Source organism: Arabidopsis thaliana, chromosome 4, assembly GCF_000001735.4.
Source record: "Arabidopsis thaliana chromosome 4, partial sequence".
In the NCBI taxonomy this organism is placed as follows: Eukaryota; Viridiplantae; Streptophyta; class Magnoliopsida; order Brassicales; family Brassicaceae; genus Arabidopsis; species Arabidopsis thaliana.
In genome coordinates this window covers 14,655,247-14,682,034 of record NC_003075.7, presented here as the reverse complement: position 1 = coordinate 14,682,034, position 26,788 = coordinate 14,655,247, and the positions used below count along the sequence as shown (strand labels likewise).

General features: G+C 36.9%; 8 protein-coding genes across 15 annotated transcripts; 5 read left to right on the top strand and 3 right to left on the bottom strand.

Moving 5' to 3' along the window:
* Nucleotides 1–73: 73 nt before the first annotated feature.
* AT4G30020 (PA-domain containing subtilase family protein) lies at nt 74–4,894 on the bottom strand. 4 transcript variants are annotated; one of them, NM_119148.4, is made up of 11 exons: nt 4,485–4,894; nt 3,618–3,833; nt 3,298–3,442; nt 2,815–3,212; nt 2,614–2,709; nt 2,456–2,528; nt 1,991–2,276; nt 1,538–1,863; nt 1,183–1,450; nt 815–1,096; nt 74–682 (listed from the first exon to the last, which is right to left on the bottom strand). In NM_119148.4, the coding sequence occupies exons 2-11, from the start codon at nt 3,782–3,784 to the stop codon at nt 273–275; spliced, it is 2,451 nt and encodes an 816-aa protein (NP_567839.1). In that variant the 5' UTR covers nt 3,785–3,833; nt 4,485–4,894; the 3' UTR covers nt 74–272. The 4 variants fall into 4 exon arrangements, with proteins under 4 accessions (NP_567839.1, NP_001328424.1, NP_001328423.1 ...); NM_001341989.1 differs by lacking the exon at nt 4,485–4,894 and adding an exon at nt 3,943–4,340; NM_001341988.1 differs by lacking the exon at nt 4,485–4,894 and adding an exon at nt 4,171–4,374 and having other exon boundaries at nt 79–682.
* A 2,915-nt stretch (nt 4,895–7,809) lies between these two features.
* Nucleotides 7,810–9,366, bottom strand: AT4G30010 (ATP-dependent RNA helicase). Its single transcript, NM_119147.4, has 2 exons — nt 8,779–9,366; nt 7,810–8,136 (listed from the first exon to the last, which is right to left on the bottom strand). Exon 1 carries the CDS (start codon nt 9,086–9,088, stop codon nt 8,816–8,818), a length of 273 nt encoding a protein of 90 aa, NP_194730.1. The 5' UTR covers nt 9,089–9,366; the 3' UTR covers nt 7,810–8,136; nt 8,779–8,815.
* On the top strand, nt 9,366–11,879 carry AT4G30000 (Dihydropterin pyrophosphokinase / Dihydropteroate synthase). 2 transcript variants are annotated; one of them, NM_001203939.1, is made up of 3 exons: nt 9,572–9,830; nt 10,040–11,469; nt 11,556–11,879. In NM_001203939.1, the coding sequence occupies exons 1-3, from the start codon at nt 9,638–9,640 to the stop codon at nt 11,616–11,618; spliced, it is 1,686 nt and encodes a 561-aa protein (NP_001190868.1). In that variant the 5' UTR covers nt 9,572–9,637; the 3' UTR covers nt 11,619–11,879. The 2 variants fall into 2 exon arrangements, with proteins under 2 accessions (NP_194729.1, NP_001190868.1); NM_119146.3 differs by having other exon boundaries at nt 9,366–9,830; nt 10,040–11,879.
* A 125-nt stretch (nt 11,880–12,004) lies between these two features.
* Nucleotides 12,005–16,351, top strand: AT4G29990 (Leucine-rich repeat transmembrane protein kinase protein). Of its 2 annotated transcripts, none has more exons than NM_001341987.1 (12): nt 12,005–12,672; nt 12,754–13,300; nt 13,363–13,838; nt 13,907–14,048; nt 14,138–14,209; nt 14,298–14,369; nt 14,463–14,543; nt 14,707–15,091; nt 15,185–15,311; nt 15,406–15,468; nt 15,548–15,682; nt 15,834–16,351. In NM_001341987.1, the coding sequence occupies exons 1-12, from the start codon at nt 12,597–12,599 to the stop codon at nt 15,854–15,856; spliced, it is 2,199 nt and encodes a 732-aa protein (NP_001329318.1). In that variant the 5' UTR covers nt 12,005–12,596; the 3' UTR covers nt 15,857–16,351. The 2 variants fall into 2 exon arrangements, with proteins under 2 accessions (NP_001329318.1, NP_194728.1); NM_119145.3 differs by having other exon boundaries at nt 15,548–15,737.
* A 100-nt stretch (nt 16,352–16,451) lies between these two features.
* On the top strand, nt 16,452–17,094 carry AT4G29980 (fasciclin-like arabinogalactan protein). The gene has a single exon (NM_119144.2). It carries the CDS (start codon nt 16,489–16,491, stop codon nt 16,996–16,998), a length of 510 nt encoding a protein of 169 aa, NP_567838.1. The 5' UTR covers nt 16,452–16,488; the 3' UTR covers nt 16,999–17,094.
* Nucleotides 17,095–18,117: 1,023 nt separating this feature from the next.
* Nucleotides 18,118–19,270, top strand: AT4G29970 (F-box and associated interaction domains-containing protein; the record flags this gene model as incomplete). The annotated part of the gene is made up of 4 exons (NM_119143.1): nt 18,118–18,478; nt 18,648–18,725; nt 18,798–19,002; nt 19,063–19,270. 4 exons carry the CDS (start codon nt 18,118–18,120, stop codon nt 19,268–19,270), a joined length of 852 nt encoding a protein of 283 aa, NP_194726.1.
* Nucleotides 19,271–19,608: 338 nt separating this feature from the next.
* AT4G29960 (uncharacterized protein) lies at nt 19,609–21,468 on the top strand. The gene is made up of 5 exons (NM_119142.4): nt 19,609–19,850; nt 19,935–20,155; nt 20,433–20,669; nt 20,859–21,010; nt 21,107–21,468. The coding sequence occupies exons 1-5, from the start codon at nt 19,761–19,763 to the stop codon at nt 21,280–21,282; spliced, it is 876 nt and encodes a 291-aa protein (NP_567837.1). The 5' UTR covers nt 19,609–19,760; the 3' UTR covers nt 21,283–21,468.
* Nucleotides 21,462–25,081, bottom strand: AT4G29950 (Ypt/Rab-GAP domain of gyp1p superfamily protein; the record flags this gene model as incomplete). Of its 3 annotated transcripts, none has more annotated exons than NM_119141.5 (5): nt 24,417–25,081; nt 24,148–24,251; nt 23,887–24,063; nt 21,907–23,801; nt 21,462–21,820 (listed from the first exon to the last, which is right to left on the bottom strand). In NM_119141.5, the coding sequence occupies exons 1-5, from the start codon at nt 24,569–24,571 to the stop codon at nt 21,665–21,667; spliced, it is 2,487 nt and encodes an 828-aa protein (NP_567836.2). In that variant the 5' UTR covers nt 24,572–25,081. The 3 variants fall into 3 exon arrangements, with proteins under 3 accessions (NP_567836.2, NP_974638.1, NP_001329144.1); NM_202909.1 differs by having other exon boundaries at nt 23,887–24,059; nt 24,417–24,987; NM_001341986.1 differs by having other exon boundaries at nt 21,665–21,820; nt 24,148–24,990.
* Between the last annotated feature and the right edge of the window lie 1,707 nt (nt 25,082–26,788).

Sequence of the window (26,788 nt, the reverse complement as noted above, 5' to 3'; positions counted from 1 at the left end):
TAATAACAGAGCTAAAACAGAGGATTTTATGTTTGGAACATATGTTCTGTTATGAAATCAGTAATTAACAAAGCTAATGCATATTTATGTATATCATTTAATCATATTACTATTATCCCTTATAATGGAGTTTAAAGATACAAAAGTTATAAACTAATTATACAAACTGTATTATTCTTTTCTTACTCAAGACACAGAACTACCTTCTTATTATTACTGCATATTACAAAAATAATAACAATAATAATGTTACAAAATCTCATATGTTTTCTTTATCGCCTTTGTCCCATAGCAACCACAGGGAGAGTCACTTTATGCCCTCGGCTTCCTTTCAATGTAACCTGTCCGAAGCTATAAGCTCCAGTCACTGATCTCACTGTTAGAGTCACCGAAAAGGTTCTAGAAGCGCCCGCTCTTACTGTCATTGCAGGAGGACTCACTTCGATGGCGATTGCTGGCTCCATCCTCGATGTGATTGTGTATGTTTCTTCTTCTTCCGCAACATTCGTCACTCTTCTGGTTACGGTTTGTGTTCTGACGAGATGAGAGATGGCTATGGATGGCGTGTTGAAGTTTGAAGGATGAACCATTTTGAAATTGCATGGAGTGTTTGTGAAGTTTTTTATCTCGTGAGCATCGATACCAGGTGTGGTGCACAAGAACCCTATATAATCCTCATAACCTTCAAGAAAATTCAATCAATCACAAAGTGTATGGCCATACAAGAATAAAACCAATGAGTATCCTAGTGACCAGAGATTGAAGAGGGAGTGACGAAAACTGAGGTTTATGTCAATGGAGTAAGAGTATTTACCTGCATCAAAGATGAGACCAGGGTCTAGAGCAGCGCTTGGATTGACATGACCGCTTCCATAATCAAACGGAGTTGCTTTAACAAGTGTTACTGTCTCTGTTTCAGAATATTGTTGTGCTTGGAGAGGTCTTCCTGCTCTATCTATGACTGTTGAAGTCGTCATCAAAGCTGATTTAATGGCAGCTGGACTCCATTGAGGATGCTTCTGTTTCACCAGAGCAGCAATACCCGCAATGTGTGGTGCAGCCATGCTTGTGCCAGAAATTAGTGCAAATCCTTCGCCTGCTCAATAGTCAAAAACTAAACATTTAGGTTCTTGGTCTAGAGTACTTATGGATAATTCTGACAAGATTTTTGGAAATGCTTACCGATATAGTTAGCCTCGTCTGTTCCATTTGCAGACCAGGCAGACCATATTAAAGAGCCTGGAGCAAGAATATCTGGTTTGAGAAGATCAGCATCCTGAAAGCTGAAATCTTTGGTATTGGGTCCTCGAGCTGAGAACAGAGCAACTTCAGGTGCGGATTTGTGAAGAATGGGTTCCAAACCGTCTCCGATGCTTCCTTCAGCTTTAAAGTCCTTTACCCTTCCCATCCAATCTCTTGACGTTGTGACATTGTAGTAATCAATCAAATCCTAGAGAAGAAAAAATGGCATTCCAAGTTAAGGAAAAGACGAGGGAGGAAATAACTGTATAGTGAACGCAACAAAACTATATTTTACCATTGACTTAGAGACATCTGTAATCAGAATCCCAGGAATGCAAGAAGGAACGGGATCGAATTTTGTTCCTGGAGAAACGTTTTCGACAACAAGAACGAAACCAGCAGCGCCTAGATGCTTGGCAGTTTCAGCAACTTTCTTGATGGAAGCTGAACCAGCAACGAAATTGAAAGAATATCCACAAAGCAGAATGTTTCCTTCGACTAATTTTTTGTTCAAGACTTCTGGCTTCTGGCAGTCCGACGGATTGTATTTCATACCAGAAGAACCAAGCAGAACATCATTTGCAGAAACCATCTTGTATGAACGATGAGGTCGAGTAGAAGCTGCACAAACGCATAATGATTCATCAAAAAACCAATAGAGAGACTCAGAATAAACTAACAGTCTCTTCTTAAATAAATTACTATTGTGTGGATCTACATATCTAGATCAGAGAAAGGAGAAACTTACGAGATAATCCTATTCCGGCAAGCATTTTACCATTTCCAAGAGTCAGATGATTTTTGTATCTGCGATCATCAATTGCAGCAGCCACAGTAGTTATCCAAGGGCTGTATGAAACCAGAGTTTTCGGAAAGGGACCTCCGTTTCCAGCAGCTTGAGCAACAAAAACACCAGCTTTTACAGCCCCAAGAAGTGTAGCATCAAATGGATTCAAGAATGTTGTCTTTGTAGTAGCTGGAGGACTGTTTGGACCAACCGAGAGACTCAAAATATCTACTCCATCATGAACAGCCTGCTCAGAAAAGCATACATGTTTAGATTCATGGAAGTAGTCAGTTTAAGAGATTATGTGAAGATTCTCAAAACAGAACAAAGAAGCAGAGCTATGAAGAAACTAGAACAAATTCAGCAGGAGAAGACATTATTTCATATATTTGGAACAATTTAGTAGTGTGCTAAGTTCTTGCTTACCTGATCAATGGCAGCCACCACATCAGCTACAAAGCCTCCAAAAAGTCGGTAGAGAGCTTTGTAAACAGCAATCCTAAAACAAGACAACATTTAGTTTTGAAAGACAGGAACAGAAATGTCTTTAAAGCCACCAATTTCTGGATCAATTATCTATCTACCTTGCACGAGGAGCCATCCCGCTTGCTTTTCCAAACTCATAACCGTGCATCCTCACTGGAATACCATTGTTCCCAGCTGCAATAGCTGCTGTGTGACTGAAAGGCCAATTTTTCGTTAGAACAAAAAGAAGCATACAAATCAAAATGTGCAGAGGAATAAGCAGTTCTGAGATATTATTAAAAAAAATTAACAAGACAAACCTTCCATGTCCATCGCCATCCATTGGTGAAGCAAAGTCGATATCCGGATTGAAAGCACCAGCTGCTTTAGCGGCTTCAGCAAAATGCTGCGCTCCTATGATCTTCCCATTGCAGAAACTGATCTTAGTATGAGGATCTTCTTCACATTTCCCTTTGTAACTAGGATGAGGGCCATAAGGTACTGTTGTGTGGTGAGAGGCAAAACTTGGGTGATGTGGAAATATCCCTGAGTCAATAAAGCCAATAACAATATCTTCCCCTGCTCTATCATAACCACCACCAGTTGGCCAAACATCAGTTGGTAATCCCAAAAACTGTGGTGTATGTGTAGTAAGTTTCCTAACTTTCCAATCTCTATCCACAGATTTCACACCAGGCGCGCGACGAAGCATTTCCGCCTACTAATATAGGGGAAAACTGTAAGGGACTACAGATTAAACACTGAAATGTAATTTGTAGAGACTATCTCGAATTGGATTTCACCTGATCAGGGGATACATGAGCTGCAAAACCATTAATGAGGTGTTTATAGCTGTAAAGCTTTTTGTAAGATCCTTCCACAAAGAGCATTCCAAGAAGCATATCATGCTTCCTCTCAAGGTGACGGGCGTATGATGTCACCAGTTCACTGCCAAAAAAAGGTAACATATTGTTAGTCACAACACTAAGAAGATGTTTTGGCCAAAACATTGTAATACACATCAATGATATATGCCTAATTAAAGCTAAGGAAATTGTAGTAAAAGCCTTTGGTGAGTCAGATGTTAATAAGACTGTACTTGAAGAAGAGAAAACGCAGGTACCTTGTAGTATCAATTTTCTCATCAGATTCCACAGCAGTTGCTTCAAATCCATTATCACCACCTTTGTAACTAATGATTGGTTCTCCTTCCATAGTCACAATGTAAATCTCTGCTGTCACAGTGAGGAAACATGTGAAAAAGACGAGAACTTTACACCCGATATCCATCTTGCTTCTCACCAAAGAAGCGCCAAGCTTAATTCTCTTCAGACTAAATCTGCAGTATCAAAATCCAATGTATAACATTAGCATCCCTGAAAAACAACAGATATTGAGCAACAACAACAATCACTTCACAGAATTGGAATTGTATTAAAAACCACTACACAAGTTAATCTCCACACTCTTCTCAGAAATTATGAGATAGTGTTGCTATCTTTCACAGTGATAAAAGACTAAACTTTATACGTCTGACAACTCAAAATCAAATGAGCAGAGAAGAGATTCAAGCACATAAAGAAAGGCTACTCCAAAGTAACTTAAAGATAAAAACTTGGGGAAACTTCAATCACACTGTAGATTGGTAAACTCAACATCTCTATAGACAAATATACCTAAACAAATTCAACTGTTTGAAGACGATACAGAAACTACAGTAGCAACTGTTGCTGAGCAATCAGTGGAACAGAGAAAGACAAAAAAAAACAAATCTTGAGAAAATTATAAACACACATCAAAAGTTTAAAGATGAGAAGAATTAACCCACTTTCACAAATCATCCAAGCAAGGAATAAGCAATATAACAAAGCCCAGAAACCAAAACAACAAAAAAAAAAAAATGCTTCTACATTAGTAAAAGAGGATCCTTTAAACTTGAAACTTGAATAGAATAAAGCCAAAAAGCAAAAACAAAAAGTGTAAAACTTACTTGGATTCACGAAACGAATCAAGCAGATAAAGTAAATTTGAGAACGAGACTGTGAGATTAGTCACTACATGAATCAAATGTGCAGATGGATAGAACAATGTGAACAAAGAGAAACTTTGATTCTGAAGTTATGATCTTTTTATTTTTCCTTTTTTGGAAGAAAAATAGAGATCTTGCCAAAAAGATCAAAAGAAGGAAACACAGAGATTAATGAATGAAAGCAGAAATGTAAGTGAGAAGCTTTTAGTGAGAGACGGAGAGAGAGTGTGTTAGTGTGTGTGGACTTTTTAGAGATTTATTAGGGTTTTTGTTCTTTTTTTTAATTCGTTTGTTTTCTTTTTCTAATTACTTTTTTTTAAGAAAATGCTAATCAGAGTAGCAGACAATGAACCGTTGATAATGGAGACTCTCACACATATATGTAGCTTTTTAAAAAGATTTATGTTTTTAATAATCTTAATATAGACATACATGTAGCATTAGTAGTGGGAATTTACCACACTATACGAGGTTTATGTAAAGTATAAAAATCTAAGAGTATAATAAAGTGAATCTAGTTGAAATTGAATATTGAGTTTATATAATGATGACAAAAGAACGGGGAATATTTCTCTGTAATTTATTTATTTCACGTTAGTAGTAGAATGTTAAAATGAAAAAAAAAAAAATCAATAATTTGATAGTATCATAGGTAAAAACTTTTGGTTTTGGAAGAAATGGAAAATAATTTAATGAATAGGAGTTATTATACTTAACTTATACGGAAAAATAGGTGGAAGAAACAAATAAATACGTGAAAAGTCCAAGGAGGGAGAGAAAAGATAGTTGACTTAATTGATGAAAGGTAAAAGAAAAGTATACAACTAAAAAAGTTAAACAAATATTAATTTCATAATCTTTGAGGGGACCTAAAGAATTATCATTAGAATTCTAAGAGTAATGATGTTTGATTAGAATTCATCTTTCAATCATAAAACGCGGCTTCCCTCCAAAAGCATTATGAACACAGTTAATTACCACTTGATTGTGTTTCTTTTTTGGATTACAGATCAACAAATTCTGGAGTAATTATTAAGATAAAACGGTCCCTACTAGAGACTCCTCTAATAATTCATGGTGTGTCTTAGATTACGGATTTCAAAAACACTATGGTGTTTTTTAAAAATTTAGGTTTTTTGGATAAGAAATTTTTCTTCATTCAAAATACTACATTCTTAGGAGACTTTTAATTAAATAAAAAATAACCAGTTTTCATAATTTTGAGTAATATTTTAGAGGATAAAGTAATTTAAAGCTTGAATCATTCAAAAATCAGTATTAAATATTTATGATTAGAAAAATTGTTGTCCTTAGATTTATGAGGAGTATAATATTTGTGACCAACAAAAAATATTACTAGTAACTCATGAAAGTGTAAAAACCCAAACTATTTTACCAGGCTCCAATTCCAAAATTCTTCTGTTCGAATCAATTCACAGGTAGATCATTTATCGTCGGTCAAACTAAGAAATTAATGCTTTCACCAACATTGTTTCGACCTTTTCATACAAACAAAAAAAAATATTGAATGGATCATAAACATAAATGTATATATGTAATTCGTATGTGAAGAAATGCTAGTCTTGATATAAAAACAACATTTTTTCGCTAAAATGGATGTAATAATATATTTCGTAGTAAGACTTTCAGTTAAGTTTAAAAACTATAGTACGTAGAACACGGGAGATTTATCACATAAGTAGTGAAGATTAATAGTGACAACTGAGAATACGAAGTTATTTGTGATGTAGTAATGTAATTGGAGGTATGTGGTCGTATAAAGTTAACATCGAAAGGCACATGTGAAGGATTGTTCCCAGGTGATATGTCGTTTAGTCGAAACACATCATGTGTCATTTGACGCTTCTTCTTGTCCAAAACTTTGATTCCTCTTACACCTACCAAAAATAAACGTCTCACTTATTTGATCTTTATACATCATTTACCGCGCTAATTGTTTTTTTTTTCTTTCCCCTTTTTTGCATGTGAAGAGTTTTATCTGTTTATGCAGATCTGAATATGCAGTAACAATTTAAGCCGAACTTGCTATATATGGATTTTTCGCCGGCACTAGCAAAAACCAAATTTTTATACACAGTTTTAAGAACTTTTTTCAAGAGGAAATATTCTTTGTTTTATTTTTGTTTACCCACTGATTATGGAAAACCTTGTTGCTGATGATTTTAAAAGTAACTTTAGATTTGTCTTTCGGTCCAAAAGGGACAGAATTCGTTTATGTGCGAAATCGTGACAACTTACTTTTCGTGAGTCTATATATAACAATCATTTATAAATGGATATTCAAATTAGGTGTAACGACAAAAATGCTATTGAATTTAGTATTTCTGTCATCCATATACACAACCCTTCATTATTAAATGGGCCTTTTATTTATTCGTATAAAAATTTATAACCTAACTGAGTATGAAGTATCATTAATGATAGGTATGCATCTATAGAACATTCATCTTGTGTCAAATTCTATCTTTTTTTGGGACTACTATGATTTCACATTTCGATTAAGTTCATAAACCATTTCCCTAAGAATATGTAGTAACTCATGGTCGTAAAAATAAGATTATCTAGAGACTTTTTTTTTGCTAAACAATTATTTAGAGACTTGATGGCAGTAAAATATGTGTTAAGTTCGAGTTATCACTTAATCAAGACGAAACTATTGTGATGCCATCTACTATTAATTAGCGTATACGTTGTTTCATCTAGTAACATGATGAGAAAGGAAAAGACGTTTAGCGTTCCCGTGAAGATATCACTATAATACTGCCAAAAGTGATTTCGACTAAACTTGTGTGAGGATCAAACAACTTCATGGAATTACTAAATCTATACGTTCAATGATTACACTAGTGCACATACATCATTATCATGTTGTATTATTATATATACCTTCCTCATAACTGCTAATACCAACATTTTAGTAGTTTGTTTTCTATGTTTAAATCCTTGGAACGAGATGCATGTGAAGCATATCCTTGTCTATATAATGTCGACCAAAAATTTCTGCATAAGGCCTATATGGCTAGGTAAAATCTGGCCCATTCGCCTATCATTGGGTTTTAGCTTCATATGAGGACGTCTACTTTGGTCCAATAGATGACAGGTAAAAGAGTTTGGACTTTTGGATGTTTCACTATTTATCTTTTTTATTTTGGGTTAACTACTGTTTTACTACTGCCCAATTATTTTGAATTAGGAATCCATTATTTCTTATCATAAAAGTCTTTGATTCGTAGGAAAATGAATAGAGGACGATCAAGACAAGATTTACATCGAAAATAATGTTCGAACGGTTCAGTTTTTTTAGATAGTTGTATTTAAGTATGCATCATCTTCAGCTGGAACCAAGCATTGAATCGATCAAATATGATAAAACAATTGCTGAATTCACAACTTCACGGAACAAAAAAAAAGTTTCATTATTCATGGATATCATCATGATGCTTCAATTATTGACTATCATGGAGTGTAATTCGAAAGAAAGGTTTTCCTTTAGGTCAACATTATCCAGGAAAATTCAAGAAAACGAAACAATAAGACACAATTCTTGAGTCGTCGTCACCATCAAGCAGAGAAAGATTTCACAGCAACCCCCCTGCATTCATAATCAAAAGCACCATGCATTAGAAACTGATACTTCTTGACATCACTATAGAAAACTTCACATATAGAATTCAACCATCAATTCCCCAAAGAACAATGAGAATCAATGTGGTATGATACTGGAGCTACCATACCAAAGAAACCAAATTTGATTAAGCTAAGCATAGTCACAGTGTGTCCAAACTACACACCTCAACCATTTGAAATCAGAGAGAATTTTGAGAAAGATATTAACCCATTAACAGATTAGAGAATACAGGAACTACCAAAGACCCTACATTGGTTAAGCTATAAACATGATCAGGGTGGCAACAACTACACATTTCAACCATTTGAAATCAGAGAGAATTTTGATAATGGTTTAACCCATTTACAGATTTGAGAAAACCCACAAGTTTTTTGCTATTCATCAACTCATATAAGAACAAAAGATGAATCCTTTACAATGGATAACATCGAAATCGAAACAAAGATAGCAAATTTGACATTCATGGAACCTGCAGATACTACTACATCCTTAGAAATCTATCACTTCACATATGCAAAATCCCCAAATCTCAATACACAAAATGATACATATTTATCCAAAAAACCGAAATTTTGATAAACCAAAAGGATCGAAATTCAGAAGTACCTAAAATCATCTCGAGATCGAAACGATTCCCACGAGATCAATGACCACCGTGCTCCTTAGCATGCTGCTGATGCTCAAGATGGCGACGCTCATTAGGGAGAGCGACAAGGTAAGAGAAAGCCATGCCGTAGAAGCAGATATGAAGGATAGGATCAACGGAGCTGGTCTGAATGTATTTTTCGTTGTAGTTATCGAGTCCTCTCTTCACAGAGGTCTTCACGGTCTCCATTGAAAAAGTCGATTTGATATAGCCTGGAAGCTCCGTCACCTTCTTCCCTCTGATTTCACTGTAAACCCTTCTCAACGCCATTTCGATCTCTTCTTCCTTTTTCGATCTGGATTTGTTGTTGCGCGACGAGAATAAAAATGGTTCTTTTAACCCTAATCCACGAATTGGGGATCGAGAAATGAGACTTTCCGAAGATAAAAAACAACAGAGAAGGGTAGAATTGCCAATAAAGGAATCGTTGGTTTGATTTCGGTTAAATAAGGGTTGTCTTATCCAGTTTGGTTTAATGATATTCGGTTGATTTTGCGTTGCTTTAGATTCGGTTTATTTTCATAATTCAAGTTTAATCAAAATATTTCCCGGTTTATCGGGACTGGTTTCAATTAATAATCGACCATTCGGTACAGTTTTAATTCGGGTCGGAACGGATCGAGAACCGCTATTTTAAATAATTATGGTTTTTTTGGTTATTGCATTTGCATTCTACGGGTCGGATCTAGTCCGAGTTAGAAATACGGATCTCAGTTGGTACCCGTTTCACCAGCATCGTCTTCCTCAGTCGACAGTCATCATCAGCACAACCTTCAGATTGCATCTATCTCTATCTCTCTCTACTTTCTATTTCCCAAGATGGCTCCTTTGCTGTCACAAACCTTAATACACACCGGCAGATTCCTTCTCCGTCGCTTCTTAGAACCACCTCCGGCAGTAATCTCTGCTGTGGCTGCGAGTCGCGTCTGCTTCCATCGATACTATTCGTCGAAGTCTCTTTCTCTCGTGTCTCCACTTGGCTTGCACTGTTCCTCTTTATTCAGTCCTCCAGGTATCTGCAATTGACAAATTCAGCTTCCTCTTCACTTCATTGTACATGACTTGATTTAGAAATAAAAGTCTCAGCTAGTTCTTGAATGTGGAAGCTTGTGAACGATTCAATTCTTTGAGAGTTGCTAGATGATTTGATTCCACTGCAGATTTGATTTTGCCAATTAGAAAAGTTCTTAAAGGTGTGTGATTTGTGACTTGTTGTTGCAGCATTATGTAACTCAGCTTTCTCATCTTCGGCAACAAGTACAACTATCGAAGTACAATCTACAGAGCATGAAGTTGTGATTGCTTTAGGAAGTAACATTGGAAACCGGATGAATAATTTCAGAGAGGCTTTGCGATTGATGAAGCGTGGTGGCATTTGTGTAACCAGGCACAGTTGTTTGTACGAAACGGCTCCGGTTCATGTGACTGACCAACCCAGGTTTCTCAATGCTGCAGTGAGAGGTGTCACTAAGCTTGGACCTCATGAGCTATTAAGTGTTCTCAAGACTATTGAGAGAGACATGGGACGTAAGGATGGTATTAGGTATGGACCAAGACCGCTTGACTTGGACATATTGTTCTATGGGAAGATGAGAATTAGTTCTGATAAGCTGATCATACCACATGAGAGACTCTGGGAAAGGTCATTTGTGTTAGCACCTTTGGTTGATTTGCTTGGATCAGCTGTTGATAATGATACAGTTGCTCATTGGCATTCGCTCGCGATACATCCTGGTGGAATTTTCCAAGCGTGGGAGAGACTGGGTGGCGAGTCACTGATTGGACAAGATGGTATACAAAGGGTTTTACCAATAGGAGATAAGCTGTGGGATTTTTCTAACAAAACTCATGTGATGGGTATACTTAATCTTACACCTGACAGCTTTAGTGATGGAGGGAAATTTCAATCAATAGATTCTGCAGTTTCTCGGGTTCGCTCAATGATCTCTGAGGGTGCAGATATAATTGATATTGGAGCACAGTCCACACGCCCAATGGCCTCAAGAATTTCTAGTCAAGAAGAGTTAGATAGACTACTACCAGTTTTAGAGGCTGTTCGTGGTATGCCAGAGATGGAGGAAAAGCTCATATCTGTGGACACTTTCAACTCTGAGGTTGCTTCAGAAGCAATAAGCAATGGAGCTGACATTCTAAATGATGTATCTGCGGGAACCTTAGACCCGAATATGCATAAGGTTGTTGCAGAATCTGGGGTTCCTTATATGGCCATGCACATGAGAGGAGATCCATGTACAATGCAGAACAAAGAGAATTTGCAGTATGATGATGTCTGCAAGGATGTTGCTTCTGAACTCTACTTGAGAGTAAGAGATGCAGAACTCTCTGGGATTCCAGCTTGGAGGGTTATGATCGATCCAGGGATTGGGTTTTCCAAGAGCGTAGATCATAATCTAGATATTATTATGGATCTTCCAAAAATCCGAGAAGAGATGGCTAAGAGAAGTATAGCAGTTTCTCATGCGCCTATACTCGTAGGACCTTCAAGGAAAAGATTTCTGGGAGATATTTGTGGGCGACCTGAGGCCACTGACAGAGATGCTGCAACTGTTGCTTCTGTCACTGCAGGCATTCTAGGAGGTGCCAATATCATCAGAGTTCATAATGTTAGACATAACGCCGACGCAGCAAAAGTATGCGACGCAATGCTGAGAAGAAGAAGGTCAAAAGGATGATTGGCGGATACAATCATAAGCCTAACTTTAAGGATCTACTTCAGATCGATACAGCAGTTTCGCTATGTAAGAACAACATGCCGAGGGAGGCAACGTTTCTGCTTTGATCTTGTGTGGCTGGTGTAGAATATAGCAAGTTCTTGGTTATGATGGGTGATTGATGAAACAAGCTAGCAAAATCGCATACACGCATGGGCTCCAATGTATTATCTCTTTTCAAAACACAGACAACTGTAGATGAGCAATAGCAATTTTTCTTTCTTTCTCTTTTATAAATTTTCCTGGGTTAATAATGTTGTAAACAAAAGTTTTTGTCTTTGGTGATATATTTTTGTCATTTGTTTCTGAATGATAGATGATTCCACATCTACAAAAGAGTTAGAAGTTAACATGGAGGTCGACATCATGCAGAACAGGAACGACACTGGAAGTCAACCTAAATCTCCTTAGACTTATGGTGGCAAAGAAGATTTATTTTAGTATTCGGACAGGTAAAAACTCTCTTTCTATCAGAAAGAAATGACATTTTTAATATTACATGCCTATACAGTTACAAGAATACGGTTCATCCTATAGATTGTCATGTAATCTGCTTATGAATGTTTCATGGTGAAATCATTGGGAAACCTGCAGGCGATCTGATGGACACATTTCGTTTTGGATGATCATAGTTTCTGAGATAGGAGACCAATACAGGCCTGATTATGGCAAATTCCTTTAGAAACGATTTTATATTCGTTTTCTGTAGCGGCTGCCCCTTGCAACTATTAAAGGTTTTTTTTGCAAAATTATAAACAAAAGGTTTCCTGTAGAAAAGAAGATTGTATTTCTTTTGTTTACTAGTCGTCAACTTTGCAAGTATAATTTTCAAGGGACCAAACCAAATCAAGGATTTTATTTGACTTTTGTTTATATATGTATTGTAACTGTAATTGTAATTGTATATCAACCCAACATGCTAATACTATAACTTAGATGGAGTTGAAGCGGGTACGTGTAGTAGCTGTCCTTTTGATCTTGCCTCGTCTATATATTGCATGAGAGAACATTTTCCATAAGAAAGTAATCAAACACATTTGGTGATAATGACACGTCTACGCCTTCTTTCATGGATTTCAATCACGAGCTGTGTTTGTCTCGTTTTTGCTCAAGACCAATCAGGTAAATTGGTACTCAGATGTCTCTGCTTTTCTAAACACTTCTATATGTTGGTTATTGCTAAGGTTTGTGATTTCAATACAGGTTTTATTAGTATCGATTGTGGGATACCAGATGATTCAAGCTACACTGATGAGAAAACAAACATGAAATACGTTTCGGATTTGGGTTTTGTTGAGTCTGGAACAAGTCATAGCATAGTCTCTGACCTTCAAACAACTTCTCTTGAAAGGCAGTTCCAAAACGTAAGAAGCTTCCCTGAAGGTAAGAGAAACTGTTACGACATAAGGCCTCAGCAAGGGAAAGGTTTCAAGTATCTGATTAGAACTCGTTTTATGTACGGGAACTATGATGGTTTTAGTAAAACACCTGAGTTTGATCTCTATATTGGAGCCAATCTTTGGGAATCTGTTGTTCTTATCAATGAAACGGCTATAATGACCAAAGAAATCATTTATACACCTCCATCAGACCATATTCATGTGTGTCTTGTTGATAAAAACAGAGGAACTCCTTTTCTCTCTGTCTTGGAAATAAGATTTTTGAAGAACGATACATATGACACTCCTTATGAAGCGCTTATGCTTGGTCGAAGATGGGATTTCGGCACAGCGACCAATCTTCAAATCAGGTGAAAACATGTCTTATTCTTTTGTTGTTATATTCTCCCTGCTAAATGTAATCGTTTTGTAGGTACAAAGATGATTTCTATGATCGCATATGGATGCCTTATAAGTCTCCGTACCAGAAAACTTTGAATACATCCCTCACCATCGATGAAACTAACCACAACGGTTTCAGACCTGCTAGTATAGTCATGAGATCTGCGATAGCACCTGGAAACGAAAGCAATCCCTTGAAGTTTAACTGGGCACCAGATGATCCGAGGTCGAAGTTTTATATATACATGCACTTCGCTGAAGTTCGAGAGCTACAAAGAAACGAGACACGAGAATTCGATATATACATAAATGACGTTATACTTGCCGAGAATTTCCGTCCTTTTTATTTGTTTACAGACACACGCTCCACTGTAGATCCAGTTGGCAGAAAAATGAATGAAATTGTCCTTCAGAGAACTGGTGTATCGACCCTTCCACCGATCATCAACGCTATAGAGATCTATCAAATCAACGAGTTCCTTCAGTTACCAACAGATCAACAGGATGGTAAGGCTTTCTGACTCAAAAGATTTCCTCTTCTGTACTTTATTTGATTTTGTTTTATCTTGTCTTAGTTGATGCCATGACGAAGATTAAGTTCAAGTATAGAGTAAAGAAGAACTGGCAAGGAGACCCATGTGTTCCAGTGGACAATTCTTGGGAAGGTCTTGAATGTCTCCATAGTGATAATAATACTTCTCCAAAATCCATTGCTCTGTAAGAATTTTTTCAGTTCACAACTGCTCTGCTTTTCTCTGTTCTGCTCTTGCTGTTACATGTATCTCAAACAACGTTGTGATTCGCAGGAACTTATCCTCCAGTGGACTGACTGGCCAGATTGATCCAGCTTTCGCCAACCTAACATCAATAAATAAATTGTCAGTGTTTCTAATCTCTTTGTAATCAACATAAGTGCACTCAATGGTATTTAAACTTTTGACTGACACAAGGAAATTATCATTACAGAGACTTATCAAACAACAGCTTAACAGGGAAAGTACCCGATTTCCTCGCCAGTTTACCAAACTTGACTGAATTGTGAGTCGTGCATACTATAGTGGTGAGATTTATAAACCAGTAGCAGTTTATTACATGTGAAATTTATACAAGGTTCTGTGCTTATACTTGTAGAAACCTGGAAGGAAACAAGTTAACTGGTTCGATTCCAGCTAAACTGTTGGAGAAATCAAAAGATGGTTCTCTTTCGCTTAGGTATGCATCTCAATGAGCTCTGAAACATAATGTGTGCATTTTCATCAATTTAGTTTCGTATTGCAATCTAGAAAGGATGGCCTTGCTTGTTGCTATGTGAGGTAGTTTGAACCGTTTCTATTGCGAAAGATACAGACTGAAGTTTCTATTTTGTAAACTTTAGATTTGGTGGAAACCCGGACCTTTGTCAGTCTCCCTCATGTCAAACAACAACGAAGAAGAAAATTGGTTACATCGTCCCAGTAGTAGCATCACTCGCAGGATTGCTCATTGTTTTGACCGCATTAGCTTTGATCTGGCATTTTAAAAAACGATCACGAAGAGGTACAATCTCAAACAAACCATTAGGTGTCAACACCGGACCATTGGACACAGCCAAAAGATACTTTATATACTCAGAAGTTGTGAATATCACAAACAACTTCGAGAGAGTTCTTGGTAAAGGAGGTTTTGGTAAAGTATACCATGGTTTCTTGAATGGAGATCAAGTAGCTGTGAAGATACTTTCCGAAGAGTCAACTCAAGGTTACAAAGAGTTTCGAGCAGAGGTCATTCTCTAAATTACTTGTTAAGACATCATTTCTCTGTAATTCCTAATAATGTTTTGCATCCAAAGTCCAAACTAATCTATATTCTCTCAGGTTGAGCTTCTGATGAGAGTCCATCACACAAATTTGACATCTCTTATCGGATACTGCAATGAAGATAACCACATGGCACTTATCTACGAGTACATGGCTAATGGAAACTTAGGAGACTATTTGTCAGGTTAGTCTTTAGATAATAAACTCACAGCCCTTTTGTATTAACAGAAGCAACTAAACTAATTCAGTTTTTTTTTTTTTTTTTCCTTATTGTAAAGGAAAAAGTTCCTTAATCTTGAGCTGGGAAGAGAGATTACAGATATCATTGGATGCAGCACAAGGTTTGTAAAATCAAAAAACACAAAATTAGTTCTTTTTAAAAATTTACGCAATCTGAATGAGAATTTTCAAATGATTAAGGCCTCGAGTATCTCCATTACGGTTGCAAGCCTCCCATAGTTCACAGAGATGTGAAGCCGGCAAATATCTTACTGAACGAGAATCTTCAAGCCAAGATAGCTGACTTTGGTTTATCTAGAAGCTTCCCAGTCGAAGGTAGTAGTCAAGTCTCCACCGTTGTCGCTGGAACCATCGGTTACTTAGACCCTGAGTAATGATAATCTTTCTCTTAGAATCTAAATTCGTGATTCCGGCTAGATGTATAATTAACCAGATGTGTTCAAATCCTTTTATTGCCTAAATTCAGGTATTACGCAACGCGGCAAATGAACGAGAAGAGTGATGTTTACAGCTTCGGGGTGGTTCTTCTTGAAGTAATAACAGGAAAACCGGCAATTTGGCATTCAAGAACAGAGAGTGTGCATCTAAGTGATCAGGTTGGTTCAATGTTGGCGAATGGAGACATAAAAGGTATTGTGGATCAACGTCTGGGAGATAGATTTGAGGTTGGCTCGGCTTGGAAGATCACTGAACTAGCATTGGCTTGTGCGTCTGAGAGTTCAGAACAAAGACCGACAATGAGCCAAGTCGTTATGGAGCTGAAACAGAGTATCTTTGGGAGAGTGAACAATCGAAGTGACCATAAGGACCCTGTGAGAATGGTTACGATGAACCTCGATACTGAAATGGTTCCTCGGGCGAGGTAAAGATGGATATTTGTATCTTCATAAAACTATCAGTGTATTATCATCCCATCATTACCGTTACTATCAGTATCATTCAAAATCAGCCATGAATCATGTTAAATGCACTTGAAAATACTTATAGCTCTTTGCATTCTCCAACTACAACCAAATACAAAACTAATTTACATGATTCACCTAACAGATTATTCTTTTATATAAACAAAAAAGAAGAACCCTCCAACACTACAACAATTTTCATACCTCATATTCTCTTCCATGGCAACCACCAAGCACCTCCTCCTCTTCCTCCTCATCATCGCTATCATCACCATTACATCTTCCACTTCACTTCCATTTCTCACGACGGAGCAAAACCAAATCGCAACCAAAATCATAGACGCAATGGTCTCAAGTGGCTCTTTCGAAGATTGGAGCGGAGCGTTCCTCAACAACAACGACGAATTAAACGGTCCAGTCCTAACTTCAACTCTCTTCCTCCCCAAAACATCCGTGGAAGGAATCAACGCCACGTCACCACTAGTTGCTTCTTACCATATTGTTCCACAATGGCTTGACTTCTCCGTCATAAGTCTCATGATGCCTTTCTCTCGCATCCCTACACTCCTCTCTGGACACTCTATAGTCGTTACCAACAATTCAGCTTCTGGTTTTACTCTTGATGGTGTTCTCATCTCTGAGCCAGATTTATTCGTCTCTCCTACTATAGTTATCCATCGAATGGCTTTTCCATTTAACTTCTCTCGTTACGGTGGTGGCGATATATAGTTATTTACTTTTGATTCGCTTCTCCACTTTGTTTCTTTCTACTTTTACTAATACACTTTCAAATAATTAACAACGAACTTGACACCGAAACTAGGGTTTGGTTTTCACTTTCTTCCGCTCCTTTTCTTTTATAGCATCGTACCAGTTTTCTTTTCATTTAAAACATTTACATTAGTGGTGAACTATAGTTGAAATTGGAGTCGGAGGATTCAAAGATACTGTAATCTCATATAAGTCATAACCCATAAAGTGAATTTTTTAACAACTGATAATTACCTCGAGTTAGTTGCAATCCATTATCAAAGTTATAAGTTTCCAATATCAATGTTAGGTAAAAAAAAAAAAAAGAATGGACTATAAATGAGATTTTAGTATGTGTAAAATATAACTAAAAAAAAAAAATTAGGTGGCCAATCCTGCTACATACAGTATACAGCTATTATTTAACCAAAAAAGTATTAACATAGATCGAATATCCCATAAATTAGTTTTCGTACGAATTATGTAAGTTCTATATAAGGTAGAAACTTTTAAGGTATGATGATATATGTCAAAAAACAAAAAAGGTAGGATAGATTTTGTAGATCTGTTTTATTCCAAATTTGTGTAGAAAATAAACAAAGAAACCGCAATACCGACTTATTAAATAAAAGGGAATAACCAAAAAGCTCATCAGCAGAGGAATCGTGTTACGCAAGGACTTTGAGATAGGCTAAAACTCAGGGATTTTGCAAGATTCTCCACACTAGTATTACTCTTCACGTGCATAAACAGAATTTAGCTTCAATATTTAGCCCAAGTGTTTTTAGCGGCTCAATATATAAACAACTCTACAAATCTCGCAAGGCAAGAACAAATTACTCAAACTCAACTTCCTCTCGTTCCACTTCCGAACCTCAGTTTCATCAGCTTTGTCTTGTAGTAAGTTAAGTGTATTGTATCGGACTAATAATTCATCGGCTTAAACGTTTTTCTCGGCGATTAATTAAGCGAACCCTTGTTAACTTTTTTTCTTAAAAATTCTTGATATTAGGGTTTCGACTTGCAAAAAATATAAGGACGATTAGGGTTTAACCAATCAAGCGTTAAAAAAAAAGTGAGCAGAACTGAAAACTCCCCATGGATAAGAAACAAGACCAAAGTGAAGAAAACGATCTGTTTTCGAATATTCCTCTGGAGCTGATGATAGAGATTCTCCTGAAATTGCCGGCCAAATCCATAGCCAATCTCATCTTCGTTTCGAAACACTGGTCATCGATCATCCTCGACAAAGATATCACGGAGTTGTACCTGACTCGATCTTCCACTCTGCCTCGTCTTCTTTTTCAAGTCTCAGTCTCCCGTCTCAAGATGCAGTTCTTGCACTCCAGCTCCTTGGAGGGCCCGTCTTGTGATCATCACAGGGTAGCTGTTACTTTGAATCATGATCTAGAGTATCGGTTTTCTCCACCCGTCCGGGGCTTGATCTGCTGTCTAAATGGTACTAAAGTGTTGATTGGGAATCCTAGTACTGGTCAATTCGTAACTTTGCCTAAACTCAAAACTAAGAAAAGGTTCATATATAGATAGAGTATCATTTTTTGGATATGATCCCGTTAACGATCTATACAAAGTGTTGTGCATGACGCAACTATATGTTCATTTCATAGATGATATTAGAATTATTCGGACAGAGGAGCATCAAGTTTTCACTCTAGGAGCTAAACAAGAATGGAGAATGATTGAATGTAAGCATCACCATTATCTAGCTGATCCTGAAAAGAAAGGAATATGTATGGATGGGGTTGTGTATTATGTAGCTAGGATCAATCATAAACTGTTATCTCTGATAAGCTTCAATCTGAGATCTGAAGAATTCAATGTTATTAAGTTCCCTAAGGATGTCAAACATATATGGTCTAGTAATCTGGTGAACTACAATGGAAAGATAGCTTTAACGAGTTACTCTTGTAACGGTACACTTGACTTGTGGGTTATGAAGGATGATGCTAGTAAACAAGAATGGTCAAAAGCTTCTCTATTGGTTCCTTGTTGGACAGATTTAGTTGGTGATCAAAGTTTCAGGTTCAAGGATACACTTAGTACCGGGGAGCTTATATTTGCACCGTGCTTTATTACCGATCCGTTCTTTTTTATTTGTTACGATCTCAAGGAAAAAAGTGCCAGAAAAGTTGTGATTGAAGGACTTGGGGATGACTATGTTAATGTCTCTTTGGATCATGTAGAGAGTCCTATGTTTCTACCAAAGGTTTGTTTATCCGATGATGACTAGTTCACTAGTTCTTTTTTATGTTCAAGACTCATGTAAGATTATTGTCTAAGACAAGCTTCTTTTTTTATCTGATTTATATTTGGAGAGAACAAAAAAGTTTTAACCAATCATATGAACAAAACTGAATCTCAATTTCGATTTGATACTTTGATAATTGGTTATATACTTCTGTTTGTTTAGTCCTCAATTTTGGATGGATAAGTTTTTAACAACATAATTTTATTATTTTGTCCAAAATTTCACTTTTGGTAAAGAACCAGGATGTTTTGTGCAATTTACTAGAAATACAAAACTAAATAACAATGTCACAAGCATAGGTGACGTGTCCAACTTTAATTGGATAAGCTGACGAAGGAGCAGAGCAAAATTTCACCTCCAAAGAAAAAAATTATCAGACTTTCAGAAGAAGAAAAAACGAAGGAGAAGAAGAACAATTTCGCGGATTCAAGAGACAGAGAGCTTCTTCTGCGTAAAGTTTGATCCTTTGAAAATGACGGAAGAACCAGAGAAGGTGTCTTCTTCAGTATTACATCAACCTTCTGGTGATAAGAAACCTGAAGATGTTGGGATCAAACCTCAGGTCTGTGACTTGCTCAATTTTTCCCCTTTCGCTGGATCAATTCAAGGGTTTGCGAATTTCATTTCTGGGTGTTTGAATTAACAGGATCCAGCGTCTTCTTCTGGGTTTCGAGCTTATCCTAATGGTGATTCTCCAATGTACCCGGTTTTTTATCCGGGTCTTGTTCCCGGATCCAATCCTGTACAGTACGAGGAACAAATGAACCGTGGAGCTGGGATCTATGCGGTTCCTGTTCATCAATTTGGAGGACATGTCGCTGGTCTTCCCTCAAATTATCTTATCCCTCTCACTTACAATGTTCCAACGTAAGTAAATAACTCCTTCGAATTCTCCCATGGATTTGATGGATTAGCTTGTCTCAGTGTAACACTAGAGAAGAATCATAGCTATACGTAACTGGTTTAGTTAGACGAATCATAGTTTTGCCAACAAGTTGGTACCTTTTGCTCATTGGCTTAGGAGTTGAATCCAAACCATTGTTATGACAAAATTAGTAATGGTTTGGCTTCAGATGAGGTAAAAGTAGAAAGTATACGACTGATGTTGATGCTTTTGGGGTTGATGGTTTTATATTTTGTTTAGGACTAGACCAAATAATGAAGCTGAGACTGGGGGAGAGAATCAAGCGCAAGCTGGGCAGGGTCAGCAGCAGCAGCTACCTGCAAATCAAAGGCATGTTGTGGAAAGGAGATTTCAGATCGCGTTTCAGCTTGATTTGTTTCTCATACTCAAGCTTGCTGCTGTTATCTTTTTGTTCAACCAAGATGGATCAAGACAAAGGCTTGCTGTTCTTGTGATTTTCGCTACCATAATTTACTTGTAAGTCTCGAGAATCTTGTTTAATTTCAATCTTATGCTGGTATGTCTTCTTCACCATAGACAACGACCTTTCAAGTGCATGATTCACGATAAATTGTTGGTTGTTTATAAGGTCCCATTGATCAATCTTTTTTCTGAAAAAGTATTGATATAGAGTTTGATCTCTATTTGGTGTTGCAAACTTGACAGATACCAAACTGGAGCTCTTGCACCGTTTGTGCGATGGCTCTCACAAGGTATGCATAGAGCAGCAGTACCACCTGCTCGACCACATAGACCTGCTGTTAGAGCTGATAATGATCCCGCAGCTGCAGTTCCACTAAACGAAAATGCTGTTCTCGGTATATTACTTTGCAATATCTCTTTCCCATGGTATTTACTGAAGCCATCACAACAACAACTTATGCAGAAGGATAATCTTTCTATTTTTTGAGCAGAGGGAGAAGAGAATGAAGCTGATAACGGTAACCGAGCAAGAGCAAATGCAAATGAAAATGAAAACGTTGACGCAGGAAACCAAGGGAATCAATGGTGGGGGATAGTGAAAGAGATTCAGATGATAGTGTTCGGCTTCATAACTTCATTACTCCCTGGTTTTCACAACATAGAGTAGAAGTAGACTCTTTTCTGCATACTTTCATCTTCTGCAACTCAAAAAAAGTGTTGTGTTCTACTTTTAGTCTCCTTCGATCTAATGTGTAAGTACAGAAAATTTTACCCTTCAGACTCCAAAACTTAATGTATGTGAGCCGCAATTTTTATGCTTTTGCCTCTAATGTTCAAAGCAGAGGATCTCAGGACTTAGGTATCTTTATTGATAACATCTTACACATGACCGCTAAACCAAAAAGTTTTGGTATTTCTGCAGCAAAATCGACAGAGATCAAGGAAAACGTTTCCTTAATTTTATTCTGTGCTCTAAAGAACAATACTTTACAAAAAATTAGATATATATATATATACAGAGAGCAGAACAAGAAGAATCAAAGGGTCCATCACATTTCCAACAAAAGATTACTAATTTTTCGAAGCTCCTTCAGAGCAGTCATGGCTGTGACTTGTCCCTTTTCGACCAAATTGTTCTTAGATAAATTCTCAATTAGTCCTGCCTGAACCTGACCTCGTTCTTGCTGGAAAACTGACTCTATCACCTGAACATATGGTCACAAATCATCAGAACATTTGATTTGATATTTTCAGCATAGATGAAGAGAATGAGAATGAGAGTGACTTGTACCTGAATGTGTTCGAGCATCGAATTGCCAAGGTTTTTCAGAGTATTCATCACATTCTGGTCTGTGTCTCCTTTGCTGCCCGAAGATGAAGCCTGTGGAAGAGAATGTGACTCAGAAGAGCAAACTAAATCGCTCTTACTACTTTCGACTCCATTACATCTCGTCTCCTCAGCAGTGACATTGCGTCCAAACTTCCAAAACCACTGGAATTTTCCTGGTAAAACCTTACTACGCTCCTTGATATTGGCCACAGATTTATCTGCAGCGTTGTCTTCATCATTAGACTGAGTTACTGGAAACTCGATGCTCGGTTGAGAAGAAACGGGAAGAGGAGAATCTACTACGCTTGTTTCTTGATCTTTAGACAGAGATACTATAAACTCCATGCTCGGTTGAGAAGAAATGGAAAGAGGCGAATCTACTACGCTTGTTTCTCGATCTTTAACTGTTTCATCAGGAAATAGATTTGACTCGTTACTGCTATCCGAATCATTCTCAATGTAGTTTGAGTCTCTGAGAGGACTGTTTGGATCTGAGAAAAGATCAGAAGAATTCTCCTCCATTACTATACTCTCTTCAGCAGCAGTTTCAAAATCCGTGTTTATATCCTCGGTTTCTCGAATTGAGCTATCTTCATTGTTCACAACATCTATTGGATTAGCTTCCACAGGTTCAGAAACAAGCTGCCGATTAAAATCTTCAAGCAAGTTTCGCGCAACTGATGATATCTTGACTTCACTTTTCCCATTTGGTGACTTGGCGCTATGAGTTGGCTCAGACTCTGCTCTGAAAAGTCTTTTCACCCTGAACCAAGGCTTTTTCTTCTGTATTGGAGAAGGACTCTTTTTCTCTTCCTCGGCGGCTTTGTGTAGAACTCTCCATTGATCCTCCCAATAACTTTGTGGGGTAATTATCAATGGAGATTTAGGAGATGTGGATCCGGAAGGAAAACTGTTAGTTCTCGCCGGTACTGCTGGACTGATGCTCTGATCAAAGCCATCATTTATCGATAGAGCTGATGATCGTACATCATCATCCAAAGCCAAAGTTTGTAATGACTTAGCTTTCTCTATTATCTTCCTCACATCAATCTTCTCTGGGAAATTCAATAGTCTCTGGAGACAAGAAGCTGCGTTTTCAGTAGCAAGCAATGATGATCTTAAACATAATATCATCGAAACTGCCATTCCCGAGATTAGAGCTCCCCGAGGAGAATCAAAGATCTTGTAGCTCTGGTTTGTATTGTTATCCGCATCTGTTCTCGTCGTGTTATCTGCTGAGAATATCTCATCCCACACTATCAATAAATCCTGAAGCAAAAACTCTCTTCCAAACAAAACTCGTAACCAGCGAAGCCCAAAGTACTGAGGTTCAACTCCGAGTTCTACTAAATGACTATGGAGAGACGAATCAACGAATGATAAAAGATGGTAAAACGCAGTGGAAGCTTCAAGAACGGGAGGTAAACCCGTGTGGGATCCGCTAGCTGGAGAGTAAGCAAAAAATCCAGCCATTGCAACACAACCATGAACTCCATTCATTAGAGCATCAAACATGCAGTAAGCATCATGCTCCATGAATTTCTCGGACAAGACAATCCCGAGTTCACCTTCAGCTCCATAAGCATCACTTAACCTCACAATAGACTGGATTTCGGGATCGAGCTCATCTAGACTCTTTATTTTCTTTGAATTCCCCTGAATACCACCAATCTCATCATCCGTGAAATCCTCCAGAAACTTTTTGAATTCAAAGTTGTAAGTAATATCTCTTTCTTCAAAAGATAAACCATCGAATCTGTCTATGAAATGATCTTCATAACTTTTACGCACTTCAGAGAGACGATCAACATCAACATGAAGTACATAAAGCAGTGGCGCCAAAAGCTCATGCATCCCTGCAAAGAAACATGAAAAAGTGTCAAAGATTATACATTACAAAAACTACATTCTCTAGTTATTAAAGTTCACTATTTTAAATACCTTGTCGATAACCGTACTCGGGATGTTTAAGGCACCACAAGAGTAGAATACGCCTTAACATGCCTTGACATCCAGGAGCTTGAAAGTAACTCCAATGCTCTGGATATAACCTAGACAAGTCTTGATCCAATGTTTTCTCTAGCTCTGCGTTACGGAAGAACCGACCCCATGTACTATCTGCATTGCAAATGGTTTCATATAATCAACACCCAATAATCTCAGCAAAACTGTATATGAAACTCGAATCAGAAAAGCTTATACCAGGGTTTTGTGATAAGGGATTGTCGATAGAGAGATCAGGGGAATTTCGAACATCTTTAGACAAATGTGGATCAATCAAGAGCCGTCTTCTTAAAGCAGCATATCTACATAGACAGAAACATTGTAAAACCAAAACATTTATGCTATTGGAGGAGCCAATTAGATCTCTTGCTAAACCCAGATAGCTCAAATCTCTTAAAGTTTCCCAAATTAGGAAACTTTGGCAACACAACATTGCAACAAAGGGTAAAAGCTTAAACTTTGCTTACCTTCTGCGAGATTCAGCTGTAGCTTTACGAAGATCATCGATGGAAGAAGACTGAAACGGAAGAACACCGAGATTCACGCGCCATCGCAGACCTCTCAGATTGGCGAAACGACGATCAGATTCGTCTCCTAGAGATTCTATCTCCGATGGAACCATAAGCTTATAATCTTTTTCTTCTTCTTCTTCTAACGGTTTCACAAAATTGAAATTCTTCTTCGTGAAAAAAGAATTAAAAATCAAAACTTTAAGCTGTCACCGGAAAATTTCTCCGTTGAGACCAGCAAAAAAAAGAATCGAAATTTAAATCGAAAATGAACCTGATAATTAAATCCGATCAGATCGGAACACAATAAAAATAGGTGAGAGAGAAACAGAGAATCAAATTGTCTATTCGTTTTTATTCTCTCTCCGAATCCAAATGGAAGAGATTAAAGATGGTTTTTTTTGCAGAGAATGAGCTCAATTATTTTGCTTTCTCATGGTCTGGAAAAAGAGAAGAAAATAGCAAGTTTGTTTGTTTCGTGAGAAAAGCAAAACTTAAGTGGTGACCTGTCGGAGCAAAGTGTGAAGACGACGATGATGATGAAGCATCACCAGCTCAAATACTCTCTTTTTTTTATTCTTTTTTTACATCTTAATAATAATAATAAAATTACTATTTTCATTATACAATAAAAATGACTGTTGAAGACTATATATTATTACCGTTTGATTTACCATGGAACAAGCTTTGTCAATTATCGTTAATTAACGACTCTTTAAATATTTATTTGGAACATATTCATTCTGTTTGTATTTGATATTGACTATGCTCAATGATCAGTTCGTTAATCACTTTTTATGTTGGTCAATAACTTTAGTTAGTCCAAGGTAAGAATAGCATTGTTACCATAGTTGATAGTTTTTTTTTTATAAGAACCATAGTTGATATATCAGTAAACAAATCAGTTGTGATTTTACGTTACCTAAGCAGTTGTGATTTTATTCTTAAAATCTACCTAGTAAATTTTCTAATTTGTGGCTCAAGATATTATACCAACTAGGCAACTATAGAATCTAAAACAATTTTGGTCAAAAGACCATGACAATTTTACGTTCCCATAAAGTAATTTTTTTTTTACTAATCTATACATGCAGAGAAAAGTCGCATGCTTTAAAGTTTCTTTGATGGATTGATTTCCATTGACGACGGAGAGGGAAAAAAAAGATTGATTTGCATGGATACGTTAATTTTGTAACATTTCGATTCGGTGGAAACCTCAAATATGGATTAAGTTATGTGAGAAAATGTATATATGTATGAGTATTAAAAAGGTATATTCGAAGAATTTTCCAAGAATTTCAGATTTGGCGGCATTAACCACGAGTTTCATTGCAACTTACAAAGAAGTCATATCCAAGTAAGTCTTTACGACACGTCTTCATGACGTGTCAATATAGATAGAATTATGCGTTCCGAGATTATGTGTAGTGTACAGAAAGACAAACAAACTTTTTGTAAATTTTATGTGACCTAATTATACAACAATGGATTGTACGTACTTCTTGTTATATATTTTTTTTTTTGCTATCAATAATGATTGAGAATATGAATCAAAAAAAAAAAGAAACTGATGATGAGAGTAATGACAGAACGACGAGTCTAGTTTACATTAATTGTTTAGTTCTAAAATGAAAAATTTATTCGATAAGAACTATTTTAATATTAGACAATGAGTTTTAAGAGTTTTAGGTGGTTATGACTTTTTTTTTTTTTTTTTTGTCGTAGGTGGTTATGACTTATGCGGATCAATTTGCATGTAACTGCTACGAACAAAACAATTCATGTTTCATGAATCTAACATGGCTTATCATTCTCTGGATTAGTTCCATATGAATCGCAGTTTACCTTAATCTGGTTTTAGAACTATTAAACTCGATCCTACACGAGTCTACAAAACTCGACCCAATTACTGAATCTATGTGTGGACCTTTAAATAGTAGTCTTTATCAATATACTACGTTTACTTGTAAAAACGATAAAAGACGACGACCACGACCAAATTAATACTTACTATAATTTTCTTTTAGAGGAATTATATATTTTCGTGGACACGAAAAGTCATATTATCTTTGAGGCAATGCGTGAATGATTGGTAAATTAGATGCATCTAAAAAAAGCCAAAATAGTTGTTGGTAAGAGTCGGTCCTCAAATTGATTTTCCCATTTGAAAATTATACTAGTTTGGTATTCTATATTATCGTATAAGTATGATATTTTATTTTTTTCAACGTCGATCCTAATCTTCTACGCCACATGAAATCTTACACGTGGATCCCTCTACATCACCTCCATTTTCCCGATAGACAAAAAGAACAGTATAATACAAATCA